At 42.1% G+C, this 21,724-nt stretch overlaps 1 protein-coding gene across 1 annotated transcript in view; it reads right to left on the reverse strand.

Annotated features, from left to right (window-relative positions):
• PTH2R (parathyroid hormone 2 receptor) overlaps positions 1-21,724 on the reverse strand; it is a 96,642-nt gene that overhangs the window by 19,011 nt on the left and 55,907 nt on the right. Inside the window, exon 8 of the mRNA XM_073304765.2 lies at positions 12,556-12,616. Coding sequence (XP_073160866.1) covers positions 12,556-12,616 — 61 coding nt within the window. The remainder of the gene's footprint in view (positions 1-12,555; positions 12,617-21,724) is intronic.

Genomic DNA, 21,724 nt, shown 5'->3' on the forward strand with positions numbered 1-21,724 from the left:
AAAGGAAGCAAAGGCTGTTTGAATTTAGACAAACTAAAAAAAAATCAATACACAGATTTAAAGACCAGAAGGGACCATTATGATCTAGTCTGACCTCCTGCATTACATAGCCCAGAAAATTTCACGCAGTGAGTTCTGCATCAAGACCATAAATTCTATTCAAATTACAGGACATCTTTTAGAAGTACATCCAGGCCCAGCTCCTAAAAAGTAGTTAGGGACCTAATTCCCTTTTAAATCAATGGGAGTTAGGTACCTAAATACCTTTAAGGATCTGGGCTCCAGTCTTGATTTAATGAATTAAAGTGATGGAGAATCAACCTCATCCTTAAATTGTTCCAATGGCTAATTACCCTCACTGTTAAAAATTTGCACCTTATTTTTAGTCTGAATTTTGAGGGTGATTTTCTCCTTTCTGACAGACAGACAGAGGTAGAGGGAATGTGCACACAAGCCACAGTGATAGGTGCCAATAGTTTTGATTTTCCGTACATTTAGGATGAGTGGATATACTTTGTTACACTAAGCTATACTACGTGACGGGAAAGAAATGTATAATATTGTACTGTTAATTAGAGCTGGGTGATAAATGGTTTTCCCATCCAAGGAAAACTTTTGAGATTTTGAATTTTTTTCCCACCCTGACTCAGAATGAAAAGTCAAAATCTTGAAAATGTTTGCTAACCAACAATCACAAAATCAACCATTCAATCAGTTTGAATCCATCAAATAGTTCAGTTTCAAAAAAGTTCTTTTTTAAAATTGTAACTCTTTTTAAAACTACACTAAGCTTAACTTTTGAAACAAAGTAATTTTGAACTAAAACCTGGAATATTTCTTTTAAAAAATATCAAAACGGGTCATTGTGACAACTCTGAATTTTTTTCAAAACAAGACATTTGTCAAAACCGTTCCTGTGAACTGTTTTGGTTTAGATGAATCAGCATTTTCTGCTGAAAAGCCATTTTCTTGACAAAAATTCTATCCTGCTCTTCCATTAGCACAGTGTAATGCTCTCCATTTCCTACCAATGGACTTCATTGATGATGATTTTTCAATATAAGAAATAGCTGGAAGACTCCAAACTGGAAGAGAATAACACAAGGCCCAATCAAGTTGGCCGTTTTTCAAAGAGATATTATTACGGGAACAAGAGTAAACTATCCCACTGCGTAGGAAAGATAGGAAGTATGGCAAGTGACCACTCTAGCTTAACCAGGAGATCTTCAATGATCTGAAACTCAAAAAAGAGTCCTATAAAAAGTGGAAACTATGTCAAATTACAAAGGATGAATATAAACAAACAATTCAAGCATGTAGGGACAAAATTAGAAAGGCCAAAGCACAAAATGAGATCAAACTAGCTAGAGACATAAAAGGGTAACAAGAATACATTCTTCAAATATATTAGAAGCAAGCGGAAGACCAAAGAAAGAGTAGGCCCATTACTCAATGGGGGGTGGAGGGAAGAGACAATAAAAGAAAATGTGGAAATGGCAGAAGTACTAAATGACTTTTTGTTTCAGTTTTCACCAAAAAGGTTAGTAGCGATTGGACATCTAACATAATGAATGCCAGTGAAAATTAGATAGGCTTTAAAGCTAAAATAGGGAAAGAACAAGTTAAAAATGACTTAGACAAGTTAGATATCTTCAAGTCAGCAGGGCCTGATGAAATACATCTTAGAATACTCAAGGAGCTGACTGAGGAGATCTCGGAGCCATTTCATGACTATCTTCAAAAACTCATGGAAGATTGGAGAGATTCCAGGAGGACTGGAAGAGGGCAAATATAGTGTCAATCTATAAAAAGGGGAATAAAGACAACCTGAGAAATTTCAGGCCCATCAGCTTAACTTCAGTACCCAGAAAGATAGTGGCTCAAATAATCAAGCAATCCAGTTGCAAACACCCAGAAGATAATAAGGTGACAAGTAACAGTCAACAGGGATTTGTCAAGAACAAATCGTGTCAAACCAACCTAATAGCTTTCTTTGACAGGGTAACAAGCCTTGTGGATGGAGGGGAAGCAGTAGATGTGGTATACCTTGACTTTAGTAAGGCATTTGATACTGTCTCGCATGATCTTCTCATAAACAAACGAAGGAAATACAGCCTAGACAGAGCTACCATAAGATGGGTGTAAAACTGATTGGAAAACCATTCCCAGAGAGTAGTTATCAGTGGTTCACAGTCATGCTGGAAGGACATATTGAGTGGGGTTCCACAAGAATTGGTCCTGGGTCCAGTTCTGTTTAATATCTTCATCAATGATTTAGATAATGGCATAAAGAGTACACTTATAAAGTTTGTGGACGATACCAAGCTGGGAGGGGTTGCAAGTGCTTTGGAGGATAGGATTAAAATTCAAAATGATCTGGACGAACTAGAGAAATGTTCTGAACTAAATAGGATGCAATTCAATAAGGACAAATGCAAAGTACTCCACTTAGGAAGGAACAATCAATTGCTCACAAACAAAATGGGAAATGACTGCCTAGGAAGGAGTACTGCAGAAAGGGATCTGGAGGTCATAGTGGATCACAAGTTCAATACGAGTCAACAGTGTAACACCGTTGAAAATAAAGTGAACATCATTCTGGGATGATCATTAGTGGGAGGGTTGGAAGCAAGACACGAGAAGTAATTCTTCTGCTCTATTCCGGACTGATTATGGCTCTGCTGGAGTATTGTGTCCCATTCTGGATCTTACATTTCAGGAAAAATGTGGACAAACTGGAGAAAGTCCAGAGGAGAGCCACAAAAGTTATTAAAGGTCTAGAAAACATCACCAAGGAGGAAAGATTGAAAAAATTGGGTTTGTTTAGTCTGGAAAAGAGAAGACAGAGCAAACATGGTAACAGTTTTCAAGTACATAAAAGGCTGTTACAAGGAGGAGGGGGAAAAACTGTTCTCCTTAACCTCTGAGGATAGGACAAGAAGTTTAAATTGCAGCAAGGGAAGTTTAGGTTTGACAGGAAGTTTTTCCTAAAAACTGTCAGGGTGGCTAAGCACTGGAACAAATTGCCTAGGGATGTTGTGGAATCTGCATCATTGGAGGTTTTTAAGAACAGGTTAGACAACTAGACCATCCTTGACAGGTGTTTATTACGTAGTCCTGCCTTGAGTTCCAGGGACTGAACTAGATGACCTACTGAGGTCCCTTCCAGCCCTACACTTCTAGGATTCTATGCTCCCTAGCTCTGCAAGCAGAAGGGAATCTATGGGTGTGAATCTTCCCCTTAAGTGAGCATACAATGGCAGGGGACCTGTGCACAGTCAATGGAAAGGCCCAGCTCAGTTGCATTCTCTGTGCTCAGTAGAGTGCATGAACCATTTCCTCGCTACTCCTCCATAGGCACAAAGTGGCAAGAGGAGCCATGCTGTCCTATGGCCCATAGGGCTATCAGCTGCTATCCCATAAAGATGTGTGGTAGCAGGCATGTTCCTTCTACATGTTAGGGAGCTACTTAAGATGTAATGTGCTTTGGGACAGCACAGTCTGCCCAACCCTTTCCGATTGTTTGAGCTGTGCAGGTCATATAATTATTATTTATGAATCAAAAATGTTTCATTGATGCTAATAACTCATAAAAACATTAACAGGAACTCTCCAGTACTGATCTTGTCTGATTAAAGAAACAGATTCTTTCCATACCATTGCAAAGTGACAATACATACTGCATGAAACCAAGCTTTCTGAAACATGATTCTGTCTCATCCATCTGTGGGCATCCAACAGAGCTCTTCTCTATATCGGATTGTGACTCATCAGACCATTACTGCTGGACAATTTTCATTAGCAATTACGGGAAACTACTGCCAGAAAAATAAACACTTACCATAACCATAACAGCAATACAATGAAAAGAACCCTTGTTAATTTACGAGTCTGGCTAATTTGCTCAAACCAGGGTGGATTGATTTAAATCAAAGCAATTTAAAATGACTGATTTTAATTAGCAAGCAGGAAACCTTGATTTACGTAATCGGTTTCAATCATATTTTGCATTTGTACTTTTCAGTTATTTTCATTAATTCTTGGTAGTTGGTAACCATTAAAACATAGACTCATAGATGGTAAGGTCAGAAGGGACCATTATGATGTTATTTGCAACTAAATGTAGCCGTTATGTTAAATTTGTCGCCTTTTTGCTAACCAGCAGGATATACAATATCTACACACATTTATTGAAGCAGTTATATAGCTTAATTTATTCAGATTCTTAGTTTTTCTATTTTTTATCAGTTAGAAAATGGTGAATGATGCATCTCTTACTTACTAGATGATTAATTTTTATTTATGATCTGTGCCAAGTTTTAATTGGATGGAAATTAAAAATCTGATTAAAATGCACAAAAGCATTTTTTTGTTAAATAAAACCACCTTAAATGTGTTGGATACATAAGAAAAAGTTTGTAAAAACACGTTTTGCATTTAAAACTAACTGCTTTTATTAAACAAAGGTGGTATTACCCATAGTTAATTAATTGAACAGATTGTTTCTGGTCACCATGTCCTTCCCGATTCTAGTACTAGTAGATCTCGCTCCCACACCTTCTTTTTTATTCATACATTGCTGGAGTAAACAAGCTTTCTTGCTTTTTCAACTCCCAACTGGTTTCTTAACTTTGAATGAACTAGTCATTGAACTGAATTAGATGAATAAACTGAAATGGAGAAATAGTCTCTTTGCACTGGCAGAAAGGGCTACTGCTGTCAAAAGCCAGGTTAGCACTTCAAACACACACTTGTTTCAAGTGCTTAGCCAGTGAGTTCAAGCAGTTCAGGGTTTGACTTTCTTAATACCTTGTCAGCAAACTTGTACTGCTTAAAAGTTTTTGTATTTAATTTTAATAGATTAGAATAAGTTTAGGCCTTAACATAGATTGTCAATTTCAAATTTCAATGTAAATAGGTTTATTTTTAAAAATAAATCGGGATTTAAATGTTAAAAATCAGATTTTTTTTTTAATGTCTCACCAATTTGTATTCACCTGGTCTCAAACTGACTTGATAATAGGATATGGGGTACTTTGTACTAGGGCTTGTCTATATGGAGAGTTAGTGCACAGCAAGTTAGGGTGTAGATCGACAGCGCACTCGCCTTCTATCACTAACTAGCCTGGGAACCCTGATACCACACACAAAAAGCTCCCTAGTGCCCTCTGACCTGAGTGCCTTTACTGCAAAGAAGCAGGGTCCGCATGGTGACCTAGTGTGCAGAAAGCTAGTGTGCAGTAGATTTACTCTCCAACTTACTGTGCATTAACTTGCCACATAGACAAGCCCTTAGCCTTTGCCTCCAGAGTCTTCCCACTTCATAAGAGACATGAGTTAGTAAAAGATCTCAGCTCATATTTCCTTCCAGGAATGCTGCCTTCCTAAACAAGGAAAATGGAAACCTTCACTGTGTTGAGTGTTCTCCCTCTTCATTCTTTGCTTAACAAACAAACTCTGCCAGGCAGCATTGTTTGAATCGCAGCCAGTCTGACTCACAGAACAATAGGGTTAGAAGGGACCGCAAGGACCATATGGCTATTGACCCTATGAGTCCCTCAATATCCACAGGCAAAGTGTTCACCATCTGTAATGAGAATTGTTACCATGTCTGACAAACTCACTACACATCACACCCTTTTGTCATAATATTTATCTAAAGTGCATCTTGTAAGCTACCATATGAAAACTAGTGACACTCTGGTCATTAATATCTTGTGCAATATATGTACAGTGAGCATATAAAGAGTTATGCAGGTGTGCTGGAAACGTGTTACTAAAATATGTTGAGTCCAAGCAATCCAAGTAGAGATGATAAGCAGGTTGTCCTAGAGAAAGGAAGGTATATTGACCCGTCTGCCAGCATCAAGCTCTGCAAGCCAGTGGATAATGCATTTGCCTCTGTGGTAAACAGAGTGATCAAGCTAACAGGCAAAGGAGACAACAGTATGGCCTCATTACAAGCAAAAGACATTTGCATCTAAGGTAAATAGAGTAATCAAACCAGCAGGAAAAGGGACCCAGCTTGCTGGAAAACAAACGAGCATGACTGGAGTCTGAACCCCAGGCTCTGAAGGCAAAGACAATGAACTTCAGGGAATATAAGGAGAAGCAAAAAGACATTCTGGTTATCCATCACTTAAGGGACCAAGAGACCTGTGCTCTTTGAATCTGTGAAAGATGGAACCCCACAGCCATGTGGGTTGAAGGTGATGGGAACTGACTCAGTGAGAAATTGCCTGAAACCAAGATTGTAATCTGCTACCCTGTAGACACTGGAAAGCATGTTTTATTTTTGTTTTATTTGTAACCATTGTCTGTTTCTATTATCCTTGGTTACTATCACTTAAATTGCGGTTCTTTATTAATAAACCTTTGTTTGGTTTTAGCATAAAATCATCTCAGCGCGGTGTATTAAAGTGCAGGTCCTCTGCTAAATTAACAGGCTGATGAGTGCTCTTTGGAGGCAGTGGACTTGGTAGTTTGTGTGAGTGTCCAATGTTAGGGGCTGGATACTGCTCTTCTGGGGGGTGTTGGGAACGGTGTTGGGAACTAGAGAGTGACCTGCAATGCCAGGCTGAGACTGGCAGAGTCTCTAGGAGTTTGCTGGGGAGGTAGACAAGCTGCTGACACACAGTTTAAGCTCCTGTAAAGCTTTCTCTTCCTAAGGCAAAGGGTAATACAGTGGCTTACAGTTCTGGACGCCCTGACAAAGCATCCCAATGGCCAACTTCAGTGATACTAAAGCAGAGGAATTCTGATGAGAAGGGTGCCATCTGTTAATGGAGACTGGACTGCCAAATTCAATGCACATTCAAATAAAATCTCTGGCTCAAGTAAATGCAGGGGTAACACAGGACACTCTGGGCCAGATGCTGATCTCCACTGAATGGGTGTACATCTGGAATAACTCCATCAGCAGAGTGACTCCACGAATACATCAGTGCAACAGGGATCACAGTCTCTCCTTTCTTCGTAAAAGAACTATCAAGCTATCTTTGGAAATTGACGCAACTTTCAATATCTGCCAGTGGAGAATTACTAGGTTTTGTTTTGTTTTTTTAACAGGAGTCAGAGCTACTTGCTAACAGTTTTGAGTGGATGAAATGATTGCTGTGAGTCAGAATGTGGGAGACAGAAACTTTCAGCTACTCAATCTAGTATTTACTGGGAAAAAAATGTTCCTGTATCAGCCTAGCAAGAAAAGATAAATGGTGACATCCTCGGTGAAAAGGCTGCTGGTAGTGAACGACACTTCAAAAGAACCTGCAACAGCATCCTCTGCCAAAGATCAAAATGGAATGACCGACATTGTTCCGTCCAGTGAGTGCTACTATAAGGAAACTGAGCAACTGACAGAAAAGTTAGTACCTTCCTTTAGATTTCTTTCACTCAAAATAATAGAGCCCATGGGCTGATGAGCATCTTTTTCAATCTTGCTGAAATTTCAAATTTTGAAATTAAAAAAAAATTGAGTTGGACAAACTTCTGAATTGAAAAAGAAACCTGGTGAAATACTTCTCTTCCCCCCTTTCCCCCCATTATCTCTATATAGCACCATGATGGGGTAAAGAATCTGTAAGGAAAGTTCCCGTATGTGTCGAGTAATTTGCTATGGTTGTGCCAAGGCATGGGAGATGTTTGAAGAAGTCAAAGGGTCGCCATTCACACTGGAGTGCAGTTCTGGGAACGTGCAGCAGAATGGAGAGCTGCAAGCTGTGGCTGAATAAACAGCCTCTGGTTTTTGGGGTGCATGCACAGAGAAAAGACCAGAAGTATTTAATGGAGGTTTACAAGCTCTCCTTGTTTTCCTAAGAAGAACACCATCATTGGTTGACCATATCTATCCCAAACGACTGGAAATTCAAAGGTTAAAAACATAAGAACAGCCATACTGGGTCAGACCAAAGGTCCATCTAGCCCAGCATCCTGTCTTCTGACAGTGGCCAACGCCAGGAGCCTCAGAGGGAAAGAACAGAACAGGTAATCATCAAGTGATCATCCATCCCCTGTTGCTCATTCCCAGCTTCTGGCAAACAGAAGGTTCTGAGCATCTGTACGTCCCACTGCCAGCAGTCGGAGAGGTGAGTGCTTGAGCACCTTTGAAAATATATCAACAGGTGCATGATACAATTCATAAAAAAGCCCCAGTTCCAACTGAAGAGCAGGCTGCTGAACGAGCAGATCACTTATTTTAGGTGTCTAAATATGGGCTTTGAAGAATCCAGGTTTCAATATTTTTGGTCCAATACTCCTAGGCAGAAGCTCTATTAGTGGAAACATACCAATAAATCCAGTCATGGAATTCAATAAAATAAATACGCCAGGACAAATCAGAGATTTGTGTAGGCTCCTCCAGAGAGGGGCATGCAAATTAGATTCTTGCGTGCACATGCACAAAATCTGGTCCGATCTGGGGACTGAAGATCAGGCCCTATATGTCTTTGGAATATTTTACTCTGTGACAGCTGGGTCCATAACTCAAGTTTCAAAGGCTTTTTTTTCCTTTCACCTTGATGTTTTGCATGAAGGAAAGTGGCAGGGGGAGGCTTAAGCATGGGTTCAGAATGCACCCACAGAAACTGCAGCCAGGCCATGGCACATGGGGGTCACACCGCCACTTGGTTTGGTGACTCGTGCTGTGCCCTTGCAAAGCAGCAGCCCTCCAGTGGTCAAGACTGAAGATAACACTGGCAATTGCCGGCAGGAACGGGGAACAATGGCTTCTTTACAGGCTTTTCACATCAAAGCTTCATACACACCTTCTACATTAAAGGAGCCGCTACCCTTTGTCTCCTGTAGAGTTACAGCTGTCTCTCCTCGGCGATGATGTTTTTCATTAGTCACCTCAGATTTCACTGCTTTCTTCCTTACCACAGGCTTTAAGTGCGATGAATCTCATCACACAATGGAAAGAGGGTTCTGAGATGGGTTTTTTATTTTTTGTACATTTTATTGTAAAACCAGAGTTCCACTGTTGATTTGCAGGGGGATTTTTATATGTCCTTTAAGGTTCCTCAGTTAAAACCCCCATCATGGTCTGGCTGCTTGGCCCTGGTGTGGATGCACAAGGAAAAGATGCAGGGCACTTTTCCCACACGTCTGGTCCCCATGTCCCTGAGCCAGCCACACATGCCCACCAGGATGCCCACAGATGCTAACTGCCTCACGGGGAGAAGGGTATGCAGAATTTTGGGATGTGGCCCTACTGCCATTACTGTGCACCAGCTAGCAGAGCTAGGTGGGAACGGGGTGTGTGTGAGATGTTACGTCTTCTCCAGGAGTGGAGTAGTTACCATGCCATGTATGCTGCCTGAAAGCCCCCTTCCTGGGGACTTCCGCTACAGTACAGCCCTTTCACACCACTTAGCTCTATATGCAGCTCTCTTCATTTCAATGCAGGCATAACACAGCAGCTTCTGGCGTACAAATTTTCAGACCAAATTCTGCGCTTCCCTGGACTCATGCTCAGAGCTTCTGAGGAGAGGGTGAGAAAAAGGTGGCTGTAAGCCACCTTTCCAAACTGCTTATCCTGGAGAGATCCCTGGAGGGCACGGATCAGCTAAAATGTCATGTGTTCTGCTCCTAGCCCTGTTACACCATTCTGAGACTGCCAGCAGCAAATATCTCCAAGGACAGGGGATGGGACTCTAGATGGGGAGGGCTCCAAGTTACTACAGAGAATTCGTTCCCAGGTGTCTGGCTGGTGGTACGGTGTCAGACTGCAAACTGGAGCAGGGAACTTGGTTTCTTTGTAATTTTTAGGGTAACGGAGGAATCAGTGATCTATGTTGCCGGTGATTTTTTTAAATATAGAAATGTCAGAATTGAAGTCCTGCATAGGCGAGCTCGTGTATTGATTTAAAGATGCAGGTTGGGTTGTTCCAGCTGAAGGCTGGAGAGACGTAGTTGTGGGTGGTGGAACTTGAGAATGAGAACTAGTGAGTGGAGTGGAGATGGGGTGTGGAACGACGTAGCTGCTCCTTTCCGGCCATGTGGCGTAGCAACCTTCTCTCAAAGGTTATGAAGACACTATTTGCATGGGAGTTTTCCGTGTGTTTAATAAGGCTGCTACTCAAAGGGGCCTGATCCAAAGCCCATTGAAGTCAATGGGGGGCTTTCCATGCCTGTGGATCAGTCCCATGGATAGCTGTCAGGGTTGACATGTAAAATCCCTTGTGTATCCTGCTGCAGAGCCCCAATGTCTTCCATAAGCTCCCCTCTTCCCCAGCCTTGCTCCTCATCAAGGCCCCCGAGTGCGTCATAGCAAAGAAAACTTCGAAAGCAAAACCTCCAAGATCAGTGCACTTCCTTGACTCTAATTGTCTGTCTTCACTATTACTGTGTCCCAGTGATAAAGCAAGCGGCAATCTAACAGTAACAATTCCAACCTCAAACAAATGGCTATTAAGTGGACAACCTGGCACCAACACTTGCCCTTGGATTCAGCTGAAATGATGAATCATAGGAGCAACTACTAAACAATATCTATGACCTTATTCCAGGCTCTCGCCCTCTGCGTCAATATGTGCAGAAAATTATTCTTTCCTCTCAGAGCTTTACTTTTGTCTGTGTAATAATTGCTGAGGATTTGCTTTGCTGCATGTCGATAGTTCAAACCTTTGTCAGGCAGTAGGAATGGTTCAAAGCAATTTACTACCATGCATCACTTTCACTACCCACAAATATATACTGAGCTGGGCTGGACAACTCTTTGTTCATGTCCTAGAAGAAAGGCACATTGTGTATTCAGACAAATATCTGCTCATTGTGAGTGACAGGTAGAGAGACCATATTTTCCTATGCTGAATACCGGCCACATGGTAAAATTACTCATATTCAAGGTAATTCAAAGAACTATGCAGTACAAATGTTCAAATTAACATCAAGTTGACTGAGCCCCTCTTAAAAAGAAATACTGGGTCGTTAGATTCTTTTTATTTACCTTCTCATTAAGGCTTTAGGGTTCAGATGGGGAGAGGTGACAGACACATCTCTCTCACACGGGGGTGGGGGGAGGGGTGTTTGACTGACCGACCCCATGCTCCCTGCCTGGCATTCTCTGACCTCCATGCCTGGCTGGACGCACCCACCTCTCTTGGTACCTTGCACTGCATCATCCCAAGGCAACATGTGGGGGGCATGCAGGGTCACCTAGCTCTCTCTCCCTCCACCTCCCCCCCACCCCGTGGCTGGAAGCTGCTTGTCCCTTCCTACCATGCACATGGAGTGTTGAATGACTTTTCTTAGCTCCTTGTTTGTTGTGAAGGGACTTTCAAAAACACTCAGCATCCCCTGCTCCTGTTGACCTCAGTGGCAGCCAGGAGGCCCATGCTGAGTGCATTTGAAAAACCCACCCTAGATGCCTGACTCTCGTCTGTCAACAGAGTCTGGGAGGATGAAATGTAAATTCTCTTATTTTCACTTATCGCTAACGGTACGTGCAAACCTTTGGATGTGTCTAGAAGCCAGCTTGGGGGCCCCTTTTTAGAAAATGGGCAGTAATGGATATGGAGCGTGTGTGTGTGTGTATATATACACACACACACAATATGAATATATATAATATGTACTGGTGATACCCCTGTACTAAACTATGGTACCGTGTGATAAATCACATTTATCATACAACTTTCATTTTCTCACTTGCCCTCTCCCCACCAGTCCCTCAGTACCACCAACTTTTAACATTTCAAACATCTGAGCAGCTTCAGTTACTATTCGTTTACAGAAACAGCCTGTCAGGAGAGTTCGCCCCTTCCCCGCAAATATAAAATATTTACTCCCAAAAATTCACTGGCTTGATATGTCTGCCAATCAGTATTCAATCCTGGGTTAATGGCAGGTTTAAGGTCCAATACCTTATCAATCACGAGGTCTAGAAAAAGCAGTTGTTTGAACACTGGCTAACCCAATATTTGGTCTCATTGAGTGTAAATGGTATATAACAGAAAAAGATCCAGAGTGGAAATGACGCACCGTTCTTCAGTGCTCTAGCTGCACGCCTAGCAATTTTATTGCCCACTATCTAAATGCCATGTCTGATTTTAAACCCTTTGGAAATACAATAGAAACAGGTTTATAATCGCAGCGAAGATCTACACAGCAATGAGTTATCAGACCAATAGGAATGATTTGCTTTGGGCATTTAACTTACTATCGGACCTTCGGGAAATGAGAAAGGAAAGCTCTATGTTGGGCTTTAGCCCATTATCATCTTTCAGCTTTGCCACACAGAAAGTAAACAAGGGAAAGTAGGGTTATGCAGGCCGTTATTCTCGGTACCCGTGGAGCCATGCTGAGACACAGCAGTAAATAAACTGGCTCATTGTTTTTATCATCACTTTTCTTCTCTTTTACATTAAGGTTTCCACCATCGACCCCGGCACTCTGATGGTGCATCTGTCTTTTGCTGTTTAAAAATGACACTTTGTTTGCAGGTAAGAATGGGAGCACGTGATCTGCGGTACATGCAGGAATGGAGAGATGAAAACAAATCTGACTGCTTTCCATAAACAGATAGCTCACAGCGCCTTCTGCATCTTTGCCGCTTACCTTGCATCTGCCACCGTTGCACGGACCACTGCCCAGGCTACTACAAAGACAGCCGGAAATCCTACAATTATGAAAAGTTAATTGGTTACTGTTCAGAGTAGGTTCATTTGGAAGAATGATGGCATGGGTGAGAAAATTACCTTTTATTTGCACCTTAAGGGAAAGTAAAATAACTACTTGTAAAAGAAGCCAGAAGGAAATGAAGTTCTTATTATTAATAAACCCTGAGCTGTGAAGAAGCAGTATTCAATGTGAGCATGAAAGACAAATTCTAAAAAAAAAAAAAAAAAAAAAAAAAGTTGATGGGATGGAACGGAGGTCAGAATTTGCACATAAATTTTAGACAGAGCTGAAGGTTTGGAAAACACCCATTCTACACACAACTTTTTGGGCCAGATTCTTGGATGGTGTAATTCAGTGGCTTCATTTACATCAGCTGAGGATCTGTGTCCTTGCCTCCACTGTTTCTTATACACCATGAGCCAGAGGACGAGGTGATTATGAGTCATGGAGCTTTTCTCTATAGGATACAGGAACCCAGCCCAGCTTGGAAAAGTTTGACAGTCATTGGTTGGTGTATGTGAAATGAATTGGGTAGCCTCAAGCCAGTTCCAAGTGAACAAAAAGCACTAAACAAAAGCCGGAATCACAGCTGGCAACTTTCGGCTGTCTCAGGCCAAGGCCAAGGAACGTATGGGCGGGAAGCATGAATTATTCTTTCCCTCGAAAAGCTAGTCAAAGAAAGGATTGAGGCAAAGTGGCAGGACAGGGAAATTTGCACTGTTTCTGCCCGCAAGGGAACCTGTTGGCTGGACAGAGGACTTCAGTCTCCTGCAATGTTCTCCCGGCACACGTCTCAGATTGAGTATTTAAAATGCAGCACCACTCATGGGTTGTGTGATGCAAATATAGGGTCTGGGTTTGTTCTCACTGAGGACAGTGGGAGTTTTGCCACTGGCTTCAATGAAGCAAATGCAAAGGTTTCCAGTCACCAGTCTCTAACCTCCCCTGTGAGAGTAAGAATATTTGTAGTGGAATCAAGGCTACCAACCTTTCCCATTTGAAAATAGACAATTATGTGCAAAGTGAGCTACTCCCTTGGGGGAAGATTTGCCATGGTGCAGAGGGCTGGCCCACAGCCCACTGTAGGCCCATTTTGATGGCTTAGGCAGGACGTATGCAGTTCATGGATTTGCTGCAGCTTGTCCGCAGAGCGCCAGATGTGGCCTACTCCTAAGAAAACGATGTCAAAAGTGTATTAAAAATGGTTCTGGTGGTTTCGGGAAGGATTGTTGCCCTTTCAGGATGTTTGTTTTTGGTAACAATTTTCTTAACATAGGAAACCTCCAGATGACAGTTATTGAAAACACTACTGACCTTACTTTGGCCAAATGCATTAGTGGCCTGAGCTAAAGCCAATGGGAATTTTTCCATTGACTTCAATAGGCTTTGGGCAAGGCCCTAAACAACCAATAACAGCAAGAACTTCCTGTGGACTACCATCTGAGCACCAACAGATTACAGCATCTGATGCTGACATTCCTCTTTAAGAGATGAATAGAGTTTTAGAAAGCTGACAGCGCTTTCAGGCTATACTTGCTCAAGAAGTTGTGATTTCTGAGATGCACCATGCAATGCGACCCTCAATACTGACAAAGGCTCAGGTGAGCTACCATTTGCTTCCTCCATTCGTTAATGGAAATAGCATTGTGTGTTCCTGTGATCCTGCAACTCTGAATTTGATTTTGCCATGTGGGGAAAGTTGGTGATAAAGTAAAGTAAAAAAAAAAAAAAAGACAAAGCCTTATGTTTATACTTGAAATGGAAGAGCCATCTCTCTGCACAAACATCATTGCTCTCTACAGAGTGTCTTCTAATGTCATGACTAGTCTCATTTTAAAACACTCAAATGCTGGGTCTTCAGAAGAGCTGAGCAAACAATTGTCCTTTTGCTGTTTGTGAATTCTCTTAGAACAGACTTAGATTCCTACTAATTTGTACCTTATTCAAAATATGGTTCATGAGGACATATCTCAGTCTATAGAGTGCTCTCAAACTATTCTCTGCCTCTCTTGCTTTGGAGATATGCCATTTGTGTTGTGCACTCTTCACTTATATCACCTGGTATTACATACCAGGAAGCCACAATTCCTTCTCTGCTCCAAGCTGGCTCTAGGGAAACAGTAATTTACCCTTGGCCTACACCAATAGTAAATTACCACCTCTGGGGAGCTGGCTCAGATGTACTGTGTGTTGTGGGGGCAGAGCCAATTCCCTGCCACTCTCCACCTGTTCCATCTGGTATGCAATGAACTTCTCCCCAACACCTAAACTTTGTCTACACATGAATTGCGCTAACCCAAAATTTGGACTCAGGGTCCCAGGACCCCAGAGGGTGAGTCAAGCTAGGACCCCGGGTTCAAGCCCTATTGCTTTGCACTGTAGAAACAGCCCCACAGGACTTGTGCTCTGGGAGTTTGCCAAAAGTGCCCCACAATCCCATGGGCTGACTTTGTCCTCTGGACAGTCAAATGTGGTGGACAGTTAAGTTTGCCCACACTGCACCACAAACAAAGGGCTAGAACAGTCACGTTTTGGGAGGGTGAGAGGATGCCTGGGACATGGGTGGCTGGACTCAGGTTCAGACAATGCAGTGTAGATGCTGGAGCCCCAGGTTGGGACCCAGGGTTCAAAAATTCCTAACCTGGGGTTACAAACGAGTGTCGATGCTCAACCCCTAGGTTAACAAACCCCAGGTCTGCTAACTCGTGTTCTACTAACCGTCGGTTACAGTACAGTGTAGACATTCCCTTAGGCACACACAATTATTAGCAAGCTGGGAAGACAGGGATCTGAGAGAAAACCCCAGACATGAACACTGCCAGCCAGGAGGAAGTGTATGCGAGGATCTAGACTTTGAGAGTGAGCCAAACCCTGTATGTCAACATCCATGAACTTTGAGATCCAGATTCAGACTTTTGCAACTCTGTCCATCCCTGTTCAGGAGAGCCTCTGTGGAAGAGAGGATTCTGGCTGATTGCATTTGGTTACGTCAGGACCTGTAGGGTCTACTAAGGGTGGCCTGGAAACAGCAGAGCTATTCAAAAGTATATAGAAGACTCGCTGCTTGTTCCGGGGGCAGGTTTTTCTAACAGTTAAAATGTATTCACCCTAACTGATGTCCACAACATCTAGGAAGGGACTATAGGGCAGGGAAATGATAGACTGCAACAGATGAAAGAAATAGAGAAACAACAATGAAGAGGAAAGAGCGGGGAAGAAAGGAAGGTGTTAATGTCAGATTGGAGAAGGGTATTAGAGAATGAAAGAAACAATGATTAATTCTTTACTTTAAAACATTATTTATTCATTATTTGTATTACTGTAGCCCCCACAAGCCCTTGTCCTAGTCCTGTGCCAGGTGCTGTACAAACACAACACAAAGAGGCTACCTCCCTACCCCAAAGAGCTTAACAATCTAATTGGAAAGTAGAAGATAAAAGACAAAAGGGCCCAATCATCAGCTCGTGTCAACTAGTAAAGCTCCAGTGAAGTCAATTAAGCTACAACCCTTTACAGCAGAGGACCTACCCGGTCCCTTTTGGCACCAAAACAGTATTAAAATTCCCCAGGTGCAAGGGAAGCTCAGTGTGCTTCAGTGTCCAAGTGCTTTTTATTTATGTCTTCCTCAAAGTCAGCTGCAGCTTCTGGCTGTCACAAGGTGCTTTATCCACTTTTATAATTAATAGTAACTGTGACATATATGGCAATTTCCTCCCATACCCTTGAAACACCTTGTCAAGGTTCCTCCCCCACTCTGAACTCTAGGGTACAGATGTGGGGACCTGCATGAAAAACCTCCTAAGCTTATCTTTACCAGCTTAGGTCAAAACTTCCCCAAGGTATAAAATATTCCACCCTTTGTCCTTGGATTGGCCGCTACCACCACCAAACTAATACTGGTTACTGGGGAAGAGCTGTTTGGATGCATCTTTCCCCCCAAAATACTTCCCAAAACCTTGCACCCCACTTCCTGGACAAGGTTTGGTAAAAAGCCTCACCAATTTGCCTAGGTGACTACAGACCCAGACCCTTGGATCTTAAGAACAATGAACAATCCTCCCAACACTTGCACCCCCCCTTTCCTGGGAAATGTTGGATAAAAAGCCTCACCAATTTGCATAGGTGACCACAGACCCAAACCCTTGGATCTGAGAACAATGAAAAAGCATTCAGTTTTCTTACAAGACGACTTTTAATAAAAATAGAAGTAAATAGAAATAAAGAAATCCCCCCTGTAAAATCAGGATGGTAGATACCTTACAGGGTAATTAGATTCAAAAACATAGAGAACCCCTCTAGGCAAAACCTTAAGTTACAAAAAAGATACACAGACAGAAATAGTTATTCTATTCAGCACAGTTCTTTTCTCAGCCATTTAAAGAAATCATAATCTAACACGTACCTAGCTAGATTACTTACTAAAAGTTCTAAGACTCCATTCCTGTTCTGTCCCTGGCCAAGACGACTACAGACAGGCACAGACCCTTTGTTTCTCTCCCTCCTCCCAGCTTTTGAAAGTATCTTGTCTCCTCATTGGTCATTTTGGTCAGGTGCCAGCGAGGTTACCTTTAGCTTCTTAACCCTTTACAGGTGAGAGGAGCTTTCTCCTGGCCAGGAGGGATTTCAAAGGGGTTTACCCTTCCCTTTATATTTATGACACACCTAATGAAATTAAGCTTAAGTATCTTTCGGGTCCATTTCATTAAATGAAAATTTTATGTATTATTGTAGGCCAGGATTGTATGTAACCTCTCTAAGGAGGTGTTGACCTATGACCCTATTTCATGTATAATTTAGTTTGCTGTGAAATTAGTGACACTACAGGGCCTAATATTGATAGCTTTATTCGATTGGGACATGCTAGGGGGCAAAGAGGAGAATCCCGATAATTGGGTTATTTGGCTTTGCTCTGGTTAAGGCCTACTCTATTAGTGTGAGAAGCTTTGTCATGCTAAAGTGAGAAGGTGAAAAGGTAACTGTGTTTGATTGGGGCGATTGAGACAGGAAGGCAAAGGGTTAACTGTAGAAGTTCTCATGTGCAGTTCTAGTCAGGAATGGCCGAAGGCCTGTGTGCCTATCAATATTTAAGGGGGGGCTACCTCCTACTCTTGTTAATGACAAAGTTTTAGCCACTCAAAGGCTCTGCATACAACTCAAAGGCTATAAGCACTTGAATTGGGTGGTAATAGTGTGGACAACTTTATTTGAATGATAATCACAATATATTACTAATTACAAAGGTATATATAATTATTTAAAAGAAGGAACCTCTGCGTATCAGACAATAATGGAAGCTTAGTTATTCACAGGTTTGAGAGGCTGCGTAGCTATGTATTTTGTAAGCCATAGAGAAGGGCCACCAGCTGTAATGGAAGTAAAAAGGTTTATGTAAAATGTGTACATTACCTGGACTTTTCCCCACACACACTACAAATCTGTTTGCCTTTAATCATTAAAAGACAAATAATCATAAAGCTATTATTTAATTAGTTTATCAAGTTTAAAGTTAAAGGCATTAATTAATTCAAAGGACCACACTGAATAATATGCCAAACAAGAATGGATTTTTGGACAATACATGTGAAGCGGATTTCCTGGGGAAAACACTAAGGAGAGGTAAATGCTAATTCCCCACTTCTGGTAATGCAACCCCCCCTGCCTTTTGAAGCTATGCCTGGAGGAGAGGACCTTTGTCTACTGATTATCTGTCTCTGGAATCTCAAGATCAAAATGTCCAAACCATATAAAGGAAAGACTAACCTCTTCCATGTGGGTGCGAGTTCTGAGCTAAGGCTGTTATGAAAGTGTCACCACAGAAAATAAAACCTTTGGTGGGGTTTGAAGGACTGACTCCCACCAGATCTCAAGATTAGAGTTGGGCTGATCTCTGGTATGCTTATTAGCTTGCCTGTAGGGTCTTTGATTGTTTTTAATTTGTTGTCTCTGTAATGCTTTCACCTTAAGAATAAATGTGCTTGCTTAGAAAGAACTGTGTGATAATTCATAACTGTTGGCAATTACAGCTGTTCATGGCCCCTAGAATGAAAGCAGCGTGCAGACGCTGGCCTTTTTAGGCAGTCTGGCTTGCTGGGAATATCAGAACTATGGGAACATGCAGGCTGGAAACCCCCCGGTCATAGGAAGGAGAGAGATGTGGGTCTCTACACAAGAAAGATGACAGCTAAGGAGCAGTGAGCCTAGAGTGGCTGCCCTTGGTAGACCAGCAAGGGGAAATACACAGTGCAGTAGCCCTGAACTGTGACACTAACCAAGACACAGAGATTAAGTGACTCCCTCCCTGTCACCACAAACACATATCCTAAGATCATACCATGAGCAAGTGCGTTTCAAGCCTGTTTTAGATGGACCGGCCCTAAAAAGACAACTGAGAATGGTGGGGTGTATGTGAATAATAAACCAAGAAAAGCAGCCAGGAGCCAAGCTCACACTCCACTCTAATGAAGCTAATAAATCAAAGCACTGGAGGAATGTATGAACTCTTTTACTTCAGATGACTCAGCACACAGAAAGAAAAGGAGTACTTGTGGCACCTTAGAGACTAACAAATTTATTTGAGCATAGGCTTTCGTAAGGTGAATGCCACTGAATACCACTGAATGCATCGGATGAAGTGAGCTGTAGCTCACAAAAGCCTGTGCTCAAATAAATTTGTTAGTCTCTAAGGTGCCACAAGTACTCCTTTTCTTTTTGCAAATACAGACTCGAAAAAATTCAGATTTGGCAACATCAAAATGTTTTGCAAGTTCGTGTTGGCTTCCCCAAGTTATTGTTTAGAAAAAAAACAGGTTGAAAAAACCCTGAAACAATTTTCTCAGCCCTTATTCTTTGTCCCCCTCTCCTGCCACACACTATCAGCTGAGTAGCACAGGCCTGAAAAAAGTTTTAATGTCTCCTTGCTTTTTGATGCATATTAGAAAGTGGGCTCCTTTCTGAATGATGCACTCTGCCGGGTGTTTACCGTCTGCTGGAAGAGTATCTGCTGGAGAGCGGGCGCGCTGAGGCCAGAGAGGAACAGCGTTTAAATCACAAGGGCAGGCCTTACCGCATGAAACACTTCGCAGTGGAGTTCACCTTGCCCAGCTTGTCAAGGAAGGAAGGGGGGCTGACAGCCGGGATGCTAAATAGGCTGGTTCACCTGTCCAGTTTCATGAGGGAAAGTGGGAAGGGGGAAGCATGGAACGAACAAACTGCATTAATCTCAAGTACTCCCACCATCCGCTCACATAGCTGTATATAACCCCTTGAGCACCACAGCTGGTGTGCATCAGGGAGCATGACATTTTACCCTAACCTTCACTGGGCTGGGCATAAACTTGAAAGAACTCTACAATGCACAGGAGTACGACTACACACATGGCCCTTCCGTGGTCGCACGGTGAACACCCATAGGGCTGATTATGCTGCAGCCTGGCAGTTGATCACACATGAAAGACAGGGAATATGGGCTCCAATCAATTAACTAAAAATGGTGGCCTGGAATGAAGAGCTGAATAAAAATTGCTAGGGGTCTCATTTATACCAGCTTTACATAGATTGACCTCAGAGACATTACTCCTCTTAGAACAGTGTGAGCAGAAGGAGAATCAGGCCCTAAGTCTGCCCTCGGATCAGCCTACTATCTTGAATACAGTCGTTAACTCAAAGCAGTACTTGGCACATACCCTCATCCTTTTCTTTACCCACCCTTTCCTGACCATGCACTTGACTGCTTAGTCCCTACATCCCAAGCCCTAAAGTGGCTAGATGATTAAATTTGGTCTCCCCTCTGAACAAGCTGTGTGATGCATTATGGGAGTCATACGGCTCAGGTGCATCATGGGAGATGTAGTCTGGCCAGAGAGCCCAGCCCACACTAGAAAATGGGGGCAACAAGTAGCTGAACCACATCTCCTATGAGGCAATACAGCACCACTGGAAGAAGCAATTTAATCATTTCAAGTCAATTCAACAAACCAGAGCTTTAATGTTTTCATTCAGAAATATAGAAAACTTAGCTGTGATCAAAAATGCTGAAACAAAAATGTTTCACCATTTCCAAATCGAAGAACACATGTTGAAATACCTGAATTTCCCATAGGACAGACATTCCAAGTTTTGTTCAGCTCAATTCAATATGTTTTGTGTGGACTATTTATAGAGATCCTAAGCAAACTATTTTAGAAGCCATTCTTGGAATTGGTGTCTGGGAAGCAGCTGCGATGTACTTTATCAAAAATATGTTAGTTTAGAAAAAAATTAAATAAATATAATAGTAAATGAGCATGCAGAATACAGCGTTGGCATGGAAACCAGCAAGTGTTGTGTGCTCCTCTCTTCAAGTACTTTCTTTTCCTTGAGCTGCCAACTGAGATTTGAACATTACCATGATCAGAACATACAGATGTTCAGTTATCAGCAAGACCATGGCAATGGTGGCTGAAAAATAATTGCTTAATGCTGCAATATGTATGATCTTGTCCTTATAAGGCATTATTGGAAGGGTCTGTGGAAAAGTACCCATGCGGAAGTGTATTGTTCGAGAATGCCACTGAAAACCCTCTATAATTCTGTTAAAGTGTATGGAAAACAGAGCAGCTTGCCACCCTGCGTGGGGCTATGCTGACTCTCCTGGCATATATGCTTGCATAAAATAAAAGCCTCAGGCAATTCTGATTCCTAAAACAACGAGTGGTTAATTTTCCGCCACACATCCAAAGTAAATATGCAGATAAAAGGCCCACGCAAAGCAAGAAGTGACTGAAGAGGAAGTAACTGACGGCCTTTATGTAAATAATGGTATCATAGCAGTTGGTGATTGAAAAGGCCTATTTGGTCACCGCAACCATCCCTTTACAGAGGCAGGCTATAAGTCTATATGAAAGGGCTACTGAACTCAGCAGAAAGAGTGAAAAGTAGCTTGAAAATAATAATCCCCAAATACTAGTAGTTTTTTTTAAAAAAAAAAAAAAATCACAAGGGACTCCACATTTTCAAAATGAAAAGTTATGAGAAGGAGAAATGTGCTAGGAGATCTCCATATCGAATCCACCTTCAGCCCATCTTTATTCTCCATGGTAGGACTGCCACTGGCCTAGGGATTATGGGC

This window comes from Lepidochelys kempii, chromosome 11 (genome assembly GCF_965140285.1).
Source record: "Lepidochelys kempii isolate rLepKem1 chromosome 11, rLepKem1.hap1, whole genome shotgun sequence".
Lineage (NCBI taxonomy): Eukaryota > Metazoa > Chordata > Testudines > Cheloniidae > Lepidochelys > Lepidochelys kempii.